This window comes from Lygodium microphyllum, chromosome 10 (assembly GCF_053477565.2).
Source record: "Lygodium microphyllum isolate KBCC chromosome 10, Lygodium_microphyllum_v1.1.10, whole genome shotgun sequence".
Taxonomy (NCBI): Eukaryota; Viridiplantae; Streptophyta; class Polypodiopsida; order Schizaeales; family Lygodiaceae; genus Lygodium; species Lygodium microphyllum.
The window spans coordinates 99,216,147-99,235,809 of NC_141144.1; the positions used below are offsets into that span (position 1 = coordinate 99,216,147).

The 19,663-nt window shown below is 42.7% G+C and overlaps 1 protein-coding gene across 5 annotated transcripts in view; it reads left to right on the top strand.

The window, feature by feature from the left end:
• The window catches only part of TDP1 (tyrosyl-DNA phosphodiesterase-like protein), a 235,387-nt gene that overhangs the window by 70,384 nt on the left and 145,340 nt on the right, over positions 1-19,663 (top strand). For all 5 annotated transcript variants that reach the window (XM_087686644.1, XM_087686642.1, XM_087686645.1 and 2 more), the window contains exon 5: positions 14,907-14,967. In XM_087686644.1, coding sequence (XP_087542770.1) covers positions 14,907-14,967 — 61 coding nt within the window. The remainder of the gene's footprint in view (positions 1-14,906; positions 14,968-19,663) is intronic.

Here is a 19,663-nt window from a genome sequence, read left to right on the forward strand (position 1 = left end):
ATATAGGAGTTCTGGGATACACAGACTCTGATTATGCAGAACATGCAGATAGTAGGAAGTCCACTTCTGGCTATGTATTCATCTATGTTGGAGGTGCTGATCTGCAAGATTTTCGTCAATGGAGACCTTAACAAGGTCGACAGACTTGTCCTCCACGACCCCACATATGAAGTGATATCTCACCTCAATGTGTTTCGTCTTCGCATGGAAGATCGGATTCTTGGTGAGCTGAATAGCACTCGTAGAATCCGAATGCAACGTAGGTATAGAATCAATCCCAAGGTCATGAACCAAACGGCCCAACCATATGGCCTCCTTGCAAGCCTCAGTGGCTGCAACATACTCGACCTCAGTGGTAGAGAGAGCCATACACTTCTAAACCCTGGACATCTCACAAAAAGCCTCACTACTGAGCACTTTGCCTTCCTCAGGAGATTGATGGGTGTTGAATGATATGACCTTTTTCCTCATCCCGTTGTACATGTGTACATTGTATTGTCTTTTCTTTTTCTTTTCACTCCTCATTGGGGCAGATTTACCTTTAAGTGGGAGTTTGTTGGGGGTAAAGGCGCCTCTGCCTAGCCGCCCGCGTATTACTACATTGACAGTACCCGCCATTGCACGCTGTAGGTGGCGGGCGCCTGTCACCGCTACTTTATTCTTTATTCTTTTAGTGATAGTTTGAATAACAGAAGGCCCGGTCACACATTGTGATTGTTGGAGTTCCCATTTGGGCTCTTTCTCTTTCTTGCTCTTGCTCTCCGGCCATAGCTCTTTCAAGCAAGCTTCGATCCTTCTCACCTTTCAAAAACAGCTCCAATGCTGTTCCCATATGCATCACACTACAAAACAAATGACTTCTTGAGATAAATCAATACAAGCATAGAATCCGAAGTCATTTTATCCTTTAACACATTAAAGGCTAAAGTTTCCACTGTTGTCCATTTGAATGGTACATTCTTCTTTTGCTTAGCATACAATGGAGAAACGATTTCAGCAAAGTTTCGTACATACTTCCTGTAGTACGAACAAAGAACCATAAAACTGTGGATCTGATGAACATTCCAAAGATATGCCTATGAAAGAATTGCTTCAACCTTAGCATGATCCATATGAATGCTATCGGCTAATATAATGTGGTCCAGAAAGTGAATCTCATGCGAAAGAATTCACTTTTTTTGTCGTCAATCAACAACTGATGCTTACGAATCTCATTGAATACAATTGCCAAATGCTTGCAATGCTTGGTCTCATTGTGTGAAAAGGCAATCATTTCATGAAAGAAAGTGCCCATTAATTCCCTATGTTGTTGAAAGATGCGATCCATCATTCTATTGAATGTGGTAGTTGCATTTGTAAGCCCAAATGGCATGATAAGAAACTCATACAAACCAAAAGATGTTCAGAAGGTTGTCTTGGATATTTTCTCAGGCCTAATCCTTAAGATATCATCGATTCTAGGGATTGAAAATTAGTTCTTCATTGTGATTTTGCTCAAAGTACGATAGTCAATGCACATGCGCCATGACTTATCCTTCTTTTGCACTAGATGCATTGGAGAACAAAACAGAGATGAACTAGGCTGAAGCTGTCAGAAGTGGTGCATGAATGGAAGCGTAGACATAAGTTGTAATAAACTGTTGGAACACAAGACAAAAGAGAAAGGGAAAGAAAGAACACAATACAGATGAGAACTCAGATGTATGCTCGGAAAATGGAATCCATGAGATAGTACAGAAGCAATGTGAGTCACTGGTTGTGGAGGCAGTGGCACATGCTCCCTCTTTGTAAGAACTCTCAGGTGATGAATGAATGAGGAGGAGGGAGCTTGAGAATATATAGACTAAATAAATGCCAAAAATATGGGCCAGCATTAAATGTTGGCCTAGTGGCTGCAAATAATGCCAAAACACAATAAATGCTGGCAAATAAAATGCCTAAAATATCTCAGTGCCCAGCCTGTACCACATGTATAGACTCAACCATGAATAGACTAATCTGCTAATACCCTCTCTTAGATCATGGGTAATTTGATATTATACAATATACAATGATAATGTCGTATCATAGTACATATAACAATGTCCATCATAGTAGAACCATGGATACCCAAGTAGTGGGTGCACAAGCCACCACCAAGGTGCCTCGGAAAGAACCTGATGTCGATTTCGATCGTACCAGCTCTTGAAGATAGAGAAGATCATAGCAGCTCTCAATGTCTATTAACAATGTCTCTAATGTAGCATACGCGACCATCATGTCACCAATGCCGCAGTGCATAAATGACCATGGATTCCCCTTCTTTGGCCACACCGCCAAAGTGTCCCCTCAAGTGAGCTCCAGAGGAAAGCCACCCGCTCTCAGTCATGTAACTAGCCCATCATGAACTTGGACGTCAATCCTAGCTCCAGGATTTGTACCTGCCAGAATTCGGTCGATGTGTCAGGGATGTCTCTCTCTAGATCGTGTGCATCTATATAGAAATATAGATGAGGCACGACTGCCCCATCTCACCACCCGCTCACACTCCCTCTATGGCACTGGAGAGTCGTGAGGGATGACGTCATCACCACCACTAGAAAGTAGCTAAGGAAGGAGCTACCAAGCCCTTCCCACAATCCGATGAAGAGGATGTTAAGAAGACTGCTAGGGTTTGCACTGAGGACACATAGAGTGTACGACCACGACAAAAACACAAAGACACAGACACAGACACAGACAGAGAGGGCAAAACTCAAACCCTAAACGCAAAACTCAAAACTCAAACCCTAAACGCAAAACTCAAAAACTCAAAAACTCAAACACAAACAGAAGAAGGGAGAGAGAGAACACAACTCTGAAGTCAATGAATGCTGTAAATGAATGTAAGAGTGTACAGTGTGCTCAAGGGCAGAGCAATGTCGGAGTGTGATGTCCACCGAAGATGGATCCCAAGTCTGTGACCACTAGTCGGAGTGTAGGAGTGTTGAATAGTGAATGGCAGCAGGCTGGTCACCAAAACGCAGCAGTTTGGAGGCTGGAAACTGGTAAACGCAGGAGTGTATCACCGATCGGGGGTTGGAAACTGTGCACAGTCTGCTGTAAACAGCAGGCTGAAACAGTGTTTGAGAGTGTGAGGGCTTGCAATGCTGAAAACACAGGTTGGCTGACCCTGGAGATGATGGATAGCAGACTGAACAGCAGTCTGGGACAGTTTGGAGCAGTCGCCAGCAGCTGAGAGCTGTCGCCTACAGCAATGGACAGGTTGAAGATGATGTGGCTACAGTCGATGATGGCTGGACAGCAGATGGAGGCGGGTTGTAGGCTGGAAACTGGGCGCCAACAGCAGCAGAGGGTGTGTGGGCTGGTGTAACCTGCAAATAAGAATAATTGTTGCATGGGGGCAGCCTATCTATTTATAGATTTGGAAGGGTGCCCCAAAAATTAGGGTTTCCACTAAACTTTCTCGAACCGCTCCCCGTTTTAGGGTTTCCATTGAACTCTCTCAAACCGCTCCCCGTTTTAGGGTTTTACTCTAAAAGAGCATTTTTAGTGTGTTTTGGGGCTATTTAAGAGGCTAATCAGCAACAAGTAATGCATATTTTAGCTCAATAGAGAATCCCTTTTGCACCTTGGACTTCGCCTTGGCTGGAGGATCGGAATCGGAATGTGAGGTAGATGTTGACTCGTTGGAGGAGTCCACATCTCGCTTCTTTTGCTCCTTTTTCTCTTGGAAGCCGCTAACTCTTTGTAGTCCTTCCTTAAATGACCCTTCTTGCCACAATGGTAACATTGAGCCTTCGACTTCTTTGTCTTCAAACCCCTCTTTGAAGCTGTAAGAGCCTCACCTGAACCTCTATTTAATGTATCATTATTGGATGAGCATGGAGAAGCCATCTGTGGAGGATTTAGAAGAGGAGTAGAGAAAAGAAGGTATTTGGAGAGGAAACACAGCCGAAACATGAGCACAGATTGCAAAAACAAGAGTTCACATACAGTATAACCCAAAATCTGACCAAAAGAAGACAAAAGCTATTGCAGAAAATCAAAAATCTGTCAAAAACTGCCAAAAACAGTAAAAACGGCCTGATAAAGCAAGCGCCCAGCTAGGAGGAGATGCAGAGGCAGCAAAATGCAGGCTGAATACTGCCACAAATAGGCTGAAAAACTGTTGCAGCAGCCTGAAAACTGAAAATGCAGGCAGCAGAGTGGTTGTAGATAGCAGGCAATGGCGAATTTGCTGAAAATGTAGGTCAAACAGGTCGCCTGTATGAAGCAACAGCCGCTTGATCAACAAAGGTGAAAACAATCCTGAAAATCATCAAGAAAACACAGCAGGAGCACAAATCTTGAAATCTGATACCATGTTAGAAGTGGTGCAGCAATGGAAGCGTAAACATAAGCTGTAATAAACTGTTGAAACACAAGACAAAAGAGAAAGGGAAAGAAAGAACACAATACAAATGAGAACTTAGATGTATGCTCGGAAAATGGAATCCATATACCAAGACATGAGACAGTACAGAAGCAATGTGAGTCACCGGCTGTGGAGACACTGGCACATGCTCCCTTTCTCCAAGAACTGTTAGGTGATGAATGAATGAGGAGGGAGCTTGAGAATATATAGGCCAAATAAATGCCAAAAATATGACTAGCCGGCCAGCATTAAATGCTGGCCGAGTGGCTGCAAATAATGCCAAAACACAATAAATGCTCGCAAATAAAATGCCTCAAATATCTCAGTGCCCAACCCGCTATACCACATGTACAGATTCAACCATGAATTGACTAATCTGCTAACAGAGTTAGCCCTTTGTCTAACAACTCATTACTCTGACTCGTTATCTCTTGTTGGCTTGCACTAACTTTGTAAGGTGGCTTATTCAGAGGGCTATTACTGGGGATCAAATTTATGCCATGATCCTTAGGCCTTTCAGGTGGCAAGTGTCTCGAAAGTGATTGAGAAAAGCAATCAGCATACATTTACAAAAATGACATGCAATCTTTTTCCAAATGAGTCACATTTCCAACATTTTCATTATCACTGGTCCTTAGTGAAAACCAAGTAAGCTGAAAGATGATCTTTCATTACTTTGGAAATAGCAAAAGTAGATACAATAGAGATGGATTCCTCTTTCAACTGTACATCCAAAGTATGAACTTTGCCTCTATGAAAGAGCATCACAATCTTATCATGAGCATCAATCATTACATGTATATGATGGCACCAAGGCATACCAAGCAAGACATCACATCCTTCCAAAGGAGCAATAAAGAACTCTTCGTTGTGCACATAACCCTGAATGTGTAAACGAAGCTTTTCAATGATAGGAGTGACCAGCTCTATGTGTCCCTTGCATGCCATACCAATTTCACACATGGGCTCTATCTCATTCTCTTCGATGCCTAAACGGGCTCCCATATCAAGAGATGAAATTTGATCGTGCCCTTGGATCAAGAAAAATCAATGCATGCTGATCTTTAATTTTGGCCCTTGTCCTACCAAAGTTCAGTACTATCATCATTGGGTTGATCTGCCACTATATCAGACACTAAACTAGTAGTGGTTTTGCCTTTCTTTCCCCAGTTATCATCTTTTTCGGCTTGTTGCCTATTAGGATAGCTCCTTGCCATGTGCCCTTCTTGCTCACAAATAAAGCATTTATTTGCAGCCATCAATTCCTTGTGTCATGCATCATTTTTCTCACTCTTTCTTTACCATCTATTTCTCTTTCCAACCCTATTTTCAGATCTGCCCTGATCCTTTATTTCAGATTTGCCCTTTCTATAAGCCTTAATCTCTTTGACATATGACTTGACATCAATGCCCTAGAATCCTACATCTTTTTTACGTAGCAATGCATTAGTTGTAGTAGCAGTTTCTATGAGTTGAGACATGCTAGAAACAATGGACTTTATACAAAATTCTATATACCCTTTAGCAAACCACAAACGTACTTCTCCACCTACTTATGGAGGGGTATCGACTAATAAGTAACGGATAGCAAAGCATCCCAAAACTTCTTATTCTCTTGTTCTAAGTTTTTGAAATCCTTGGAATCCAACTGATTCGATGCTATCATAATGTTCTCTTCAAAGGGACTTCTCAACCAATTTGAAGCAAACATTTGCTTGACTTGAACCGAATGGTAGGTGCTTTTCCCTGAACGAGAATTGTAGACCACCAGTGCAATGCATTTCCCTTCAAGAATGTGGTTGCGTTACATATCTTAGATGCCTCTATGAAGTTGCCTTGAGATTGGGTTGCATCAAATTGCTGACTAAAAGTAAGTGCTTTCAACCTGTCTTGTGCACCTCTGAAAGGCTCAAACTTCACACTTTTTCCACTTTCATCATAGTCCTTTGGCAATCATATGGGTGTTAAATTATCATAAATAGGTTCCTGCAAAAAGGGTGCATTTGTTGTATTTAAATGAAAACCAACACTATCAGATGCACTTGCATGACCAACACCAAATCCTTGTGCTCCAACAATTCTTGGGGTTGCATATACATCCATATGGCCCACTTTGTATCCTAGGCCCCATGCCTATGCTGCCATACATGGGATTATGCATTCCTCTTGCTGCATGTTTTGGCTGCTGCATACCATAGGGATTTGTGCCATACATTCTTGTATGCGATGCTTGTTCAACCATAGCATGAAAAATGGTACCTCCATCAAAGTATCCTTACTGCCCTATGCTTACATTTGCACGAATACCTTGTTGTCCATACTCCCATGGATTGGCATTACCAAGTTGACCATGCATTTGTACTTGTGTCCCAAGGGTACCAACTGTTTGTGCTCATCAAGCTTTTTGGGCTCTTCTAAAGAAGGCTTAGGCATCTCCTTTTGTTCTTTTGACTGTCTTGAAGCTTTAGAAGATGTCTTTGTCTCTTTGGCTTTGCTATCCTTCCTTTGAACATTCAAGAATCAAGTAAATTGGAGATCCTTTTTCAATGCAACAAAGAGTTTTGTTGGTGTTCACATCCGATCCTTAAAGCTATCATCAAATTCTTTAGTCTCTTGATGCATAGAAGTGCCAACATTTGGGTAATTTTCCACGTTTTCCGCTTGTTGTCCATGCTGAGAATCATGTCCAACGTAAGTCATTACATTTTTCCCTTCACCACATGAATAACCAAGAAGTGTTGCATCCTCTTCACTTGATCCCGTATTACTGTGTGAAGACATGCTTGCTTTAATTCATTGTTGAGGACAATTTCTGCAAGATTGCAAAACGGTCCCAAGTTGCAATCAAGTGCCAAGGGCCAACCAATTCAAAGGATTTGATGGTACCTTGGTGATGGTACCGTGGAACCAACCTTCCTTCAATGGATGAGTGGTAATTCCTTGATTACAACTTAATTATAGCACTAAGAATTTATTGCAAGATTGAAAATACAAATTTACCTCCTAATCTTTGTACAATGGACATTTGATGATTGGCCCCAAAATTGGCGCCCCTTTCGGTATTTCTTTAGCTTTATTGAAGTACAAGTTGATTTACAATGGATTCTTTCAATTCCCTTCGCAATCTAAACTCTCCTTGCTGTCCAAAGTGACCAGTCAGTCTTCAATTTGATTCGCCCCTTGATTTGGCTAGGCAATTGGCTTTCATCCACTTCAAGAAGAGTGGAAATTCCCCAAATTTGATGGTTGGCTGGTCCTCCACTTGACTTCAGTTGAAAATCACCTTCAGCCCTGAATAATTCAGGTTTTGGAGTCTTCAATGTTTGGCATGCTTCCCGAGATAATTGCTAAACCCTAATTTCTGTTGTAAATTAGGGTTTACAATAGAGAAAACTAAAATTACTCTGCCCTTGAGGATCCAAATGTTGAGATCTTCGAAGCAAGGTTGTGAAATGGTTGGGGAATGAGGGAGAACATTGAGGAGAGAGAAAATTCAAGGTTTTGTTGCAAGAAATGACTGAAAATCAGTCAAATGCAGCTATTGGGCTGTCCCAACAGCAATAAATGTTCTCTCTTGCATCTGGAGACCCAAAATTTGTTGATGTCTTCAGCTTGGGGCTGTCGCGGAGCTACCTAGGATCGTGTGGAGCTCTTGGCTGCTCCAAATCTGCAAACACCTATTGCTAATGGCTAAAACTCAGCTCATGATAGTTGCTTTAGCTTCTCATGATTTGTTTTTAGCAAGAATGATCCTCCTGAGGGAGTAAGCCTGAGTGCCGAATGAGATCTATCTGCCAATGCAAGAGACCTTTAAGCCTCACAATATGTGCCGGGACATTAGAGGCTGAATCAAAAAGAAAGACATTCCGAGTGGTCCAATTGTGCCAGCATCCCTAGTATCTAAGAAAATGAAACATGATCTTCATATGCGGCTGTGCCGGTGCGGGGTATTTTGGTCGTACAAAAACCCAATCCAAAGGGCTTAGCGAGAAGCCAACCACTGTTTGCCTTCCCAAGAAAGTAGTCGCGAAACTGCCAACAATTCCAGTTGAAAAGAGTTAGCATGTAAGCGGTCCTCCGCTGGATGCCAACGCGCCTTCTGGAGAACCAATTTCCAGGAGCAGACCAAATGAATAAGCAGGGATGAGGAAGGAGTAGAAAACCGCGAGTCTGCATTAAGAACATGCCACCAGGAGCTCCGAATTTGTGTATTACCATGTCGAAGCCCGTGATCCTCAAGAAAATAACGAGCTATAAGGACCCACGGGTGCTGATCCATGCACATGGCACGAAAAAGAGACCAACGAAGTGCTAGCATATGAGTTTCAGCATCCAAAATAGCCCCACCACCCATGTGTCTGGGGGTACATGTATGTGACCAAGAAATCCATGAAATGCCTGGTTGCAATGAATCCTTCTTTCATAACATGAAGCGAATTGAGTGAGCGCATTCAAAGTAGTAGTAGTCCAAGGCAGCAATGGCAAGAAATATGTGAGCATCGGCAACATAATGGTTTGAGCCACCTTGAGACGAACGTGGAAGGGCCAAGCCTGCGACCTCCAATACAGAAACTTAGCTGTCAGTTTGTGTGAAATCCAGTCGAGAAGTTGTTTTGGCCGAATATCAACACCCAAAGGGTACCCAAGATGCCTGTCAATGGAACCACGGGGAACAACCTGACCCTGCCAACCCAACGACTGTAAATCGGACTCCGTGCAACTGAGAATGGCCGATTTGAAAGCATTGATATGAAGACCAGAAGCATGACCAAAGAGCGTCCAAACATCTAATGCTTTGCGAAGATTGTCCTTGTCGGCACGTAGAATCATAAAGCTGTCATCAACCAAAGATTTAGTAATGAAGTGTTGTCCAAAAGGAAGGGACAATCCAACCAACTGAGTAGAAGCTGCCATGGAAGATAACATGGAAAGAACCAGATGAGTCGCAAGGGCAAAGAAGAGAGGACTCAAAGGGCAACCTTGTCTCAAAGAGCGTGCAAGGACAAATGGCTTGGTGACACCACCATTTAGCATAACTCGCGAAGAAGCCGCAGTACTAATGGTGTAGATCAAGTAGGACATCCGAGTACCAAAGCCCGTCGTAGACATAAGTTGTGCAATAAAAGACCAATCTAAATAATCAAAAGCCTTCTCTAGATCCAATTGAATCAAAACCACTTGGTGATTCGAGTGCCTTGCATAGTCGATAGCCATTTGTACATTTAAGATATTGTGTAGAATGTTTCGGCCCTTAATGAAACCATATTGAAGCGGATGCACAATGGCCGGAAGATGCTTGTGGAGCCAATTCGCCATCACTTTGGAAAAGATTTTATACATCTAACCCATCAAAGAAATTGGCCTCCAATGTTTTAACATTGACGGCGAAGGGACTTTAGGAAGCTGCTTAATAAGACCTTCTTTCCATGAGGAAGGCATGAACCCCGTTTCCCAAACCTGCTGAAACATAGCCGTCAATGGTTTCACCAGTTGGGTAGCAGAAGTCTCAAAGAATTCATTGGTGAGACCATCCCAACCGGGACTTTTATCCTTGGGCAGGTGTAACAGAACATCCATAACCTTTGCCTCACAAATATCTGTCTCCAACGTAGTTTGCATATCAAGTGGAACCTGATTGCGGACCAAATCATAGAAAACTGAACGTGCATGAGTAGTGTGGTCAGAAGGCGAAGGAGAAGAACCAAGAAGGTCAACAAAATAATTCCTGCACATATTCACAATTGTCTGGGGATCAATGATCATTCGACCTTCTGAATCCTGTAGTCTGGTTATATTTTCTCGCGCAGAAGATGCATGTAGAGCTCGAAAGAACTTATGAGTCTGACAAGCACTGTCTTGCAAGTTGTCGTGCAAATTTTGCAATTTGGCCTGCTGATAAGATTTCAAATGAAACTCTTTAATAAGATCAGCCAAACGCATCGCCAATGACAGCAGGAATACATCATCTGGAGTGTCCCCTAGCAGAGAACGAACCAAAGCCAGTAAGGCCTCTGCTGCATGGCGACGCCGCCGACAAAGAGAGGCATGATGGACCCCATACTGCCGAGCAACCCGCTACATATTAGAGAGCAAGCGTTCAAAAGAAGCATTGCCCTTAGCGGCAAAGTCCAATAAAAATCTATCAATCAATTGCTGCATATAGCCCTGAAAGATTGCATGCTTCAAATAAGAGGAGTTGAAGCACAAAGGGAGTCTATCCAGGAATTGCTTAAAAGGTGCAATGGGTTGTGCAAGTATCTCAAGCTGTAGAGGGAAAGGGTCCGATAAGGCATATTGCTGCAACACTTGCATTTCCAGCATCTCAGGAAGAAAATCATCATCCTGCATGATGTACATGCGGTCCAACCGCGACCATGTAGTTGCATACTGCAGAGAATGCAAAGTAAACCCTGTAGAAGAGGGGTGTAGCCAAGACCAGAGATCTTGCTTAAGTACAGCAAGAGCAAAAGCATTCCACACACGACTTTCCGAAGCGTCCATCACCGAATGTTCTGAAGTGGACTGCGAAGAATCAACACACATATTAAAATCCCCCATCAAAAAACCCCGTCTGCCAAGTGACAAGGAGGTCTGCAAAATATTCCATAGATCTCGGCGGGATAACGGGTCATTCGGAGCATAGAGGCTCAGCAACCATAAGATCTCTCCTTCAAATAAAACTTCAATCACCACAAAACGGCCATGTTTATCATTTTTAATAAGAACATGGTGATATTTCTCATGGACAATCATAAGCACACCAGAATAATGCATGGCATGTGTCCCTGCGTAAAACAAGCGAAATCCATGGCAATCTACAACTTTTCCTGCTTCATTGTGACTCTTGTGCTCAACAACACACAAGGCATCCCACTGATTCTCATGTAATACAGTCCACATGGCATGTTGCTTATGGCAAAAACAAATGCCTCGCACATTCCACGTGGCTATCTTCATGTGTATTCAAAAAGGAAATCAGGAACGAGACATAGCTTGCCTCGATTTAACCTTTTCTGCCAGAATGTCAAGGACTCCCTCATCCAAAGAGTCAGCTAAGACGGCAAAAGAGTTTTGACGGCCGGCTTTAGAGGTAGAGGGAATATCCATTGTCTTGGGGGTGGAGCGGGGATAACGATGATCCCATGGGGTAATCACATTACCTTTATTATCAAAAGCCAACTTAGCAGGTGGGCCCTTTGGACCGTCCGAATAGACTTTCCTAGTAGACTGATGACGAGGTGCAGAAGAAACCATAGGATGAGCAGGATGCTTTGAAGACAACATCTCTTTCCGGCGCATATAAGTGCGCATAGAATCTTGTGAAGCATTAGGCCCAGTATCTGCCAGGCCAGCTTCAAGCCTTTTACCTTTTTTGGCACGTACATCTACCCAGTCATTGCCACGAGAATCCAAATCCAAACCATATTGTTTACCTTTATCCAAAACTTTAGGTGGCTGGGTTGCATCTTGCGACGGAGCATCAAGCACCATATCTTCCATGGGCAGCACAACATGCTCAACCTCTGAAGTCCATTGCTTCTCTGGGCATTCGGCCATAAAATATCCCAATTTTCCATACGAAAAGCAATGCCTTGCAAAGTTGCCCTATTTCAAACGAAAGTGCAAAGGATGGATGCCAGAGCAATTAATACGTAACCAAGCAAGCCTTTTCCTAGCCGTGTCCCATAACATACACAAACGGTTACAGTTCATGGCCCTGAGGCTCGGGGGGACCAACACAGTGCCCACAACGGCCATGGCATCCTTTAACAGTGGCCAATAGACAGCCGGACAATTTTCCACTTCAACCTAGACAGGGCATTCAAGTTGAAGCAGGCGCTGAAAATGTGCCATTGGGTGCCATGGCACAACATGGACCAGAAGATGATCAAAGAACAATGGCAGTTTAGACAGGAGGTTAGCACGATGCTGTTGAGGTTTCAATAGCACCTCATAGAAGCCTCGGAGCCCATCAAAAATCTCCTTAACACACTCCCCTTGTAGTAGATTGTGCAGCCATTGGCGAATATGGGAAAGCACTGGGATCCTGCCAGTGAAGAAGAGTATAACACCACGGTCATAAAACATCGAAAATGAGGGCAATACATTTTTCGGGTCCACCGTGGCTTCTAGCACATCTTCAGTTCCAGAGTTAGAAAAAGCTTTATGATTATGTTGGACATAATTGCCAAGCAGAGTGTTGGCGAATTCCAGCAAATGCTCCCAGTCAACATCTTGAGAATCCATAGAATCAGAGGCAACCTAAGCATAAGAACATTCTTGCTGATCCATTATCGCTTCCGAAGCATGCTTGGTGCGTTTGCCCGCAGGTTGGAAATCAGGACCAGAGGGCATCTCCTCTGTGCAAGGAACCATATCCTTTGGGTCCTCTGTATCAGAATCCGGACCAAGGGCTGCCACCGTTTGGTCGATAAAGGCCATGTCCAGACCAGCCATGTTGAGACACCACTGGTGCAGGTCAGATACAGAGCCAAGAGCTCATGGGTGGTAGAAACGAACACTGGCCGCTCTCCCTCTCTCTCTCTGACACGCGCTCGCTTTTTCTCACTTTTTCTCGCTCTCTCCCTCTCTCTCTTTTTTGTACAAAGGCGCTGTCCAGGGCTTATTCGGCACGCACAACTGATGGAACCTGTTTGATACCTGTCAGCCTCAGCTGTGGCCTGTCTCGAGGGAGTGTATATAACGCGTAGGACTGGGCGTAACCCTAACCGTGCAGGTGCAGGAGGGCGAAACGCGTGGGGCTGGGCACAACCCTAACTGTGCAGGTGCAGGTGCTGGGAGACGGCGGCAGGGATCAGGCAACGGTCCATAGGGCATAGGTCCGTCGGCGACGTCGGGAGCCCTGACACACAAGGTGGACGGGCAACGAGCAGGAGCCGAAGTCGACGTCGCAAGTCAGGTGGGCGACAGCAAGGCGCGGCAGCAGAGCATGTCAGGCGCGCGACAGCAGGGCGGGGCACGCGACGGGACTGTAGACGACGCGGACGTGGCACAGGCGACAGAGCAGCAGGCAATGACGACGGGACGCAGGCGACGTCATTCTCTCTCTCTCTCTCATAAAGAGATCAATGATTTTGCCATGAATGATTCTCTCTCTTTCTCTTTCTCTCTCTAAGTCTTTGTTTTGCTCTTCTAGTCTTTCTTACGTTTTTGTGAGCCTCCCTTTGAAAACTTTAACAAGTAGCAGCCTTTCCAAATGAATTTTCAGCATTATCCACATTATTATATTAATTTTTACTCTAAAATTATTGATAATTAATATAATAATTATTTCGGTGCCCAGAAAAATAGTCAAACTAGCCAGTAATCAAATTGGCTAGGCTACTTCATCTCGCGAGTGTCCCTGTGCCATTTTTGACCATCAGATTGGTGTTAAGTACCATTGAATGCTACATCTCTAGTGCCACCAATTGACACTTATGGCCAAATAAATGACTTAGGCGAGTAATTGGCACAAGATACCACGTAGTGTCTATGTGACATAACTAATCACAACTTTTACCTTCAATATCTGTTGATTTCCTTGGGTGTTGAGCTCATTAATTTGCACTAACCTCAATTGCACCTCACATGTGCAACATTTACTTAAACATGTGATTAAAAAATAATCCACATGTTAAGTGAGGGTTGCAAAAATGCATGTGCTCACTCATGACACCAATCCCCTTGGGAGGTGATGATAATACCTTGGAGGTAGGAAACCCATGTGTCGGCGGATAATTAATTCTTGCGACATCACCACACAGTTGGCTTCACCAAAATGAACAATGACCAATCTAGGGGTCTAGTGGTAGCTTGCATGGAGGGACACATGCTATGAGCTAACATCCAAGATGGGCATGGCACTCTTTATGTAGAAAAACATCGGGATAGGGCGTTTACTAGGTGAGCAAGTCCTAGATTACTTGGGCTCCTAAATGGGGTGATTGGTGCCTATCCCCCGCAACGCAATGCTGATCTCCTCGGAGCTATCAATTGAAGGGAGTGGAAGTAAGCATCTTAGTTTGACAAAACTAGGGGCTTTAGGGTTTGGCCTTGTGAGAGCGCTAGCAAAACTTGGTTGTGCATACCCGACTCACAAAACAAAACAAAAAAACGATTTAGCTCTTCATTGATGAAACTTTAAGCTTGATTTCATTTAGGAAACCATCTAATGTCTTCATGAAGGGAAGAAATATTATAGTTGTGTTGATTCAAGGCATGTTTCTACGAGAGTTTTTAGCTTGGTATTGTTTCTTATGGTATAGCTGAGGGATTATGCTTTTGCTCCTTTTGGTTCCTTTTTGGGATGATGGAGTTGATATTGAAACTTTTTGTCAAAGGGAATGCCTATTTTGATATATTATTAAATGTTGTAAAGGGATGTAATCTTTTGGTGTACAAATTGACTTGGAAGGCTTATTAATAGCTAAAATGTTGCGACTAATTTCCTATTCCTTTTTGATGTCTCCTCAAGATGCACTCTAATAGTTTATATTCTTGTTGTCAGGGTGATGTTTTGTTTGCGTTGCTCTCCAATTACATGGTGGATCTTGATTGGCTACTTTCTGGTAATGCTCCAAGTGATCTTTGTGGTCTCATGTTGTTTTTTATCTTCCCTTGTAGAATGTACTGGTTGACTAATATGGGCTTATATGAATGTGTGCATGTAAAAGCACATTAAGCTTGCAACATGCTCCTTACGTTTTGTTTTGCTCTAATTATCATAATGTGTTTTATGTGAAAATGACACTTATAGAATTTATAATGGTGTTTGTTTATTTGTGTTTGAATATCCTCCACCTTAGACAAAAGGCTTGTGTTGTCTCTTCCATATCATGTGGATCACAAACTCAATATTTCATTGTAAAGGGTACGTGGGCAAATGAACAATTCCCTTGCAAGGTAATTGCATGAGTGAAACATTGCTATATGAACATGCCCCTTATTGCATTTCTTTTGCATAACATTGTGCTTTTTCATTTGGACATTGGATGGATGAAAATCTGCAATTTTGGACATGTTTGCAAGAAGAAACCCATGCATTTGTGTAGCATGTTCCCCTTTGTCTCATTGTGGAAACACTATGAACTTCCATGGCTCAACCAACGATCTTGAGCAGCTATCCCACTCCTTGTGGCATTTGCGGTCTACCTTATCATACCTTCTACATTGGGGCCCTTGATACGGTTGTTTTATTTTCTTTTTTATGAAGTGATGAGCTAGGCCACACATAAAAAGGAAAACGAAATTCTAAGTCCTATAATAGTATTCCATTGCCTTTTGGATCACTATAGGCCCTTGGATGGTACTTTGCAACACCATTTCCCCAATGCCTTGGGTATCTTTAGGGTAAAGACCTTTGGGCTCCGGACTCAGAGCGTTGGCCTGACTTTGGCAACTTAGGAAACAGTAACTTTTGGTGAACCCTATTTTGCTCTTGGGAACAAGAAAAATACTGATCTCATGTTCCTCCCTACGAGCCCTATTCAGACTTTGTGGAATTGAGCCTGTTTTCTTTTACACTTTTGGAGATCCATAAGATGATTCTCTTGGTTTGATCATCCGGTGTCAAAGTTGTTCTGTTTGTAATGTATACCCATTTTGTTTTTAGGAAGGCGTGACTTTGGCAACTTGTGAAACAGTACCTGTTGGTGACCCCTAGTAATACTTTGTTCTTGGGAACAAGTAATGGGACCTAAAATGGGCCAGCACTGGCTATAGCACTAGCCGGACCTCATGCTCATGACACACAAACACCCTCACGGCCTCGCGGACCAGGAGCGTCAATCTAATGCTAAAGGACAAACTGCCCTAAAGCTTAATTTCTGCGTTTATAGTTTATAGTTCAACGTTTCCCTAAAACTCCTCAAAGGGAGATCCCAAAGTATATAGGCATAACGTCTCGTCACACACACATAGGAGGCACTCCACCGACTAATAGTCGGAGCCCCATTGCAGCTCTCGTACATCGCAAGGATTGGCCCTTTGATGCGCTGCTAAACATATAACACAAACGGGCACAAACTCCTCTCAAGTTATCAATATTGTACGTTCCAGGATGTACCATTCCTCACTATAATTTTCCCTTAGGACCCAACGACTAACCCACAGCTTAGGACATCCTCTCACACTCGTCGTTTGTCACAACCTAAGGAAAACAGGTGCCATGCATCCAGGAGGTTTTTTTGATATCTTTTAATTATTATGCTTAATGCAAATCGTATATGGCTATGTGCTCAGATAAAAGAAAGATCAGCATCGTGCATGGTGCATAAAGCATTCTTTCCATGAATTTTACTAGCGCATACTGCGTTGAAAGAAGGTACCAAGCCATATGCTCATGCTACCATCCTCTTTATTTAAACCGTTTTCTATATACCAAGTGCAATGCATAAATCAAATCTTTTCTTTATCCTTCAGCGTTTCAGTCCCTCTTCATCCAACTCTTAGTATTTTGTATCATTGATTGGTTAGATAGGGTTTCTATGCATTTTTCCTTTTTAAAAGAACGATAAATACGTACAAAACATAGAAACAGGGACAAACCGAGGCTAACCTCGTGCTTTGCCATCATTATACATTGCACAAACATAGATATAATTTTTTCTAATTTTTCTCAGTCCGTTTTTTATTTTTTCCTATTTTCAAAACTCATTTTTTTCCATTTTTGGGCATTTTTTCCTATTTTTTTTAAATAAATAATGACTGAAAATGAAAGTTGATTCTGGGCTATGGCCCTTAGATTCATTGACAGAAAAAACTCAGATTTAGTTGGCGTGACATATCATATTAATCCTGTCGGCTGGGATTACACGGGTTACTTCCTCATATACATATGAGTTCATTTTAACCCTCCGACCTTTGAATTGGTTGATGAAGCATTCAATGACTCTTCTTGGGGAAGTTTGATTTTTGAGGAGGTGAAATATTAACATAATATTTTCTTTGAAGGATGCAAATGTTAGGGTTATTCAATAGCCCTTGATGGATTATTTGTTAAATGGCATGAAGAAAAAGCATAATACTAGTTGGTTGGTGGAGATGGAGAAAAATCTATAGGGATTTTCCCCCTCTTAGCTATGACCATGGCTCCAAGACAAAGTGCCATAGGATTTGGTTGGTGCAAATGGAGAAAAATATAGCAAAACCCTCAATTTTACCCTTAAAACGCATGTTTTCCATGTATTTTAACACTAATTTCAGCCATGTAGCCTTATATTTTCTGATTTTCAGGTTGCAAACAGTTGAAACTCATGAAAAACAATATCATAATGAACTTTCATCCCATAGCGCGTGCTGCGTTGAAAGGAGGCACTAAGCCATATGCTCATGCTACCATCCTCTTTATTTAAACCGTTTCTTATATACCAAGTGCAATGCATAAATCAAATCTTTTCTTTATCCTTTAGCGTTTCAACTTCTCTTCATCCAACTCTTAGCATTTTGTATCATTGATCGGTTAGATAGGGTTTCTATGCATTTTCTCCTTTTAAAAGAACAATAAATACGCACAAAATATAGAAACGGGGACAAACCGAGGCCAACCTCGTGCTTTGCCATCGTTATGCATTGCACAAACATAGATATAATTTTCCCTAATTTTCTTCAGCCCGTTTTTTATTTTTTCCTATTTTTAAAACCCATTTTTTCCATTTTTGGGCATTTTCCCCTATTTTTCTTTAATAAATAGTGACTGAAAATGAAAGTTGATTGTGGGCTGTGGCCCTTAGGTTCATTGACAGAAAAAACTCAGATTTAGTTGGTGTGATATATCATATTTCTCATTTATATAGCAAAACCCCGAATTTTACTCTTAAAACGCGTGTTTTTCATGTATTTTAACACTAATTCCAGTCATGTAGCCTTATATTTTCTGATTTTCAGGTTGCAAACAGTTGAAACTCATGGAAAACAATATCATAATGAACTTTCATCCCATATGAACAAAGTTTCATAAAGCAAATAGCATAAAAAGATCATTTTCCTTTGTAAAAATAACATTACCGCTTATTTTCAGGTCTCGGTTTCTTGGTCTTCATTACGGGACTGATTTCCAGCATGCATTTAATGCTCACCATGACCACGTATTGTCATCTCCAGTCCCTCTTCATTCATGGAGCAATTCGATCTTCGTTGGACGAGCATCCGCCATCCCTTCTTCTTCTTTCTTCTTTCCACGTGCACCATCCCTTAGAGGAGAGAGAAAGACTGATTTCTGTTCTCTCTCTACAGTCCATCATTCCATGCGCGAGAGGCGGCGATTTGAAGTGAACAATCAATGTGTTTGCCTGCTGCCTTCATTGCTATGGCTTCTTCATAGCCATCATCTCGGTTTTGGGAAGGAGGGGGGGGGAGCATCATTTTTCGTTGCACTGGTCAGCGCGTCGACATACTCCTATATCTCACGAAAAAAATGAGGGGGGGGGGGTCCCAAGAGGCACCCCCTTTGGTCCTCCTCTTTGGCCACCTTTTCATTTTTGGCCTTTTTTCCGGCCTTTCCCGCGTCCGGTGTTCGAATCGCAATCCGAAAAATTCTGGGCGTTCGTCTCGACATCCTGGACTGGCCGGCAGCTTCTCTAACTCGCACAGGCGCACAGAAAAATTCCTAAAAATCCGGAAGTGTCGCACGGGTGCCTTTAAAGCACTTGATGCTTAAAATCGTCCTAGGTCGAGGCACCGCCTTCGTGATTGAACATTTTTCTGCTGAATTCCACATTTTTCCCCAATTTTTAGACCCATTTGCCGCCCTAAAACCGAGCTTTTAACAAGAAAAGTACCGATTTCTGTTCCTCCACATGAGTCCTATCTAGACTATGTGGAATTAAGCCTATTCCCTTTTACACATTTGTATTGGGTATTTCACTCACGCCTCACTTATGTCTATGCTCACATAGGAGTGTCGGTGATCAGTAGGACACTGGGGTACTTTTTACTCTCTGCAGGAGAGGTATTTTTCCCCAGACTTATGGTATTATTTCGTATGTGCTTATGACACACACTTACGGGCACTTACCGTGTTCGGGTGTGAACACCCCTTACAACCCTAAGGTTTAAGGGTTGTACATTGTACTTTCATCTTACACTCTTTCAGTCTATCGTATTGGGTGTCGTGGTTTACTCTCACACTGTCTACTTGTTTTTGTGCTGAGCTTCGATCCTGTCCTCCCTCACATTTGGTATCAGAGTAGCATTGGCTCAGCTCAGCTCAGCTCAGGTTCTGCCCAGCTCCGCTCAACCTCTGGGAGCTTCCTCCTTAATCCAACT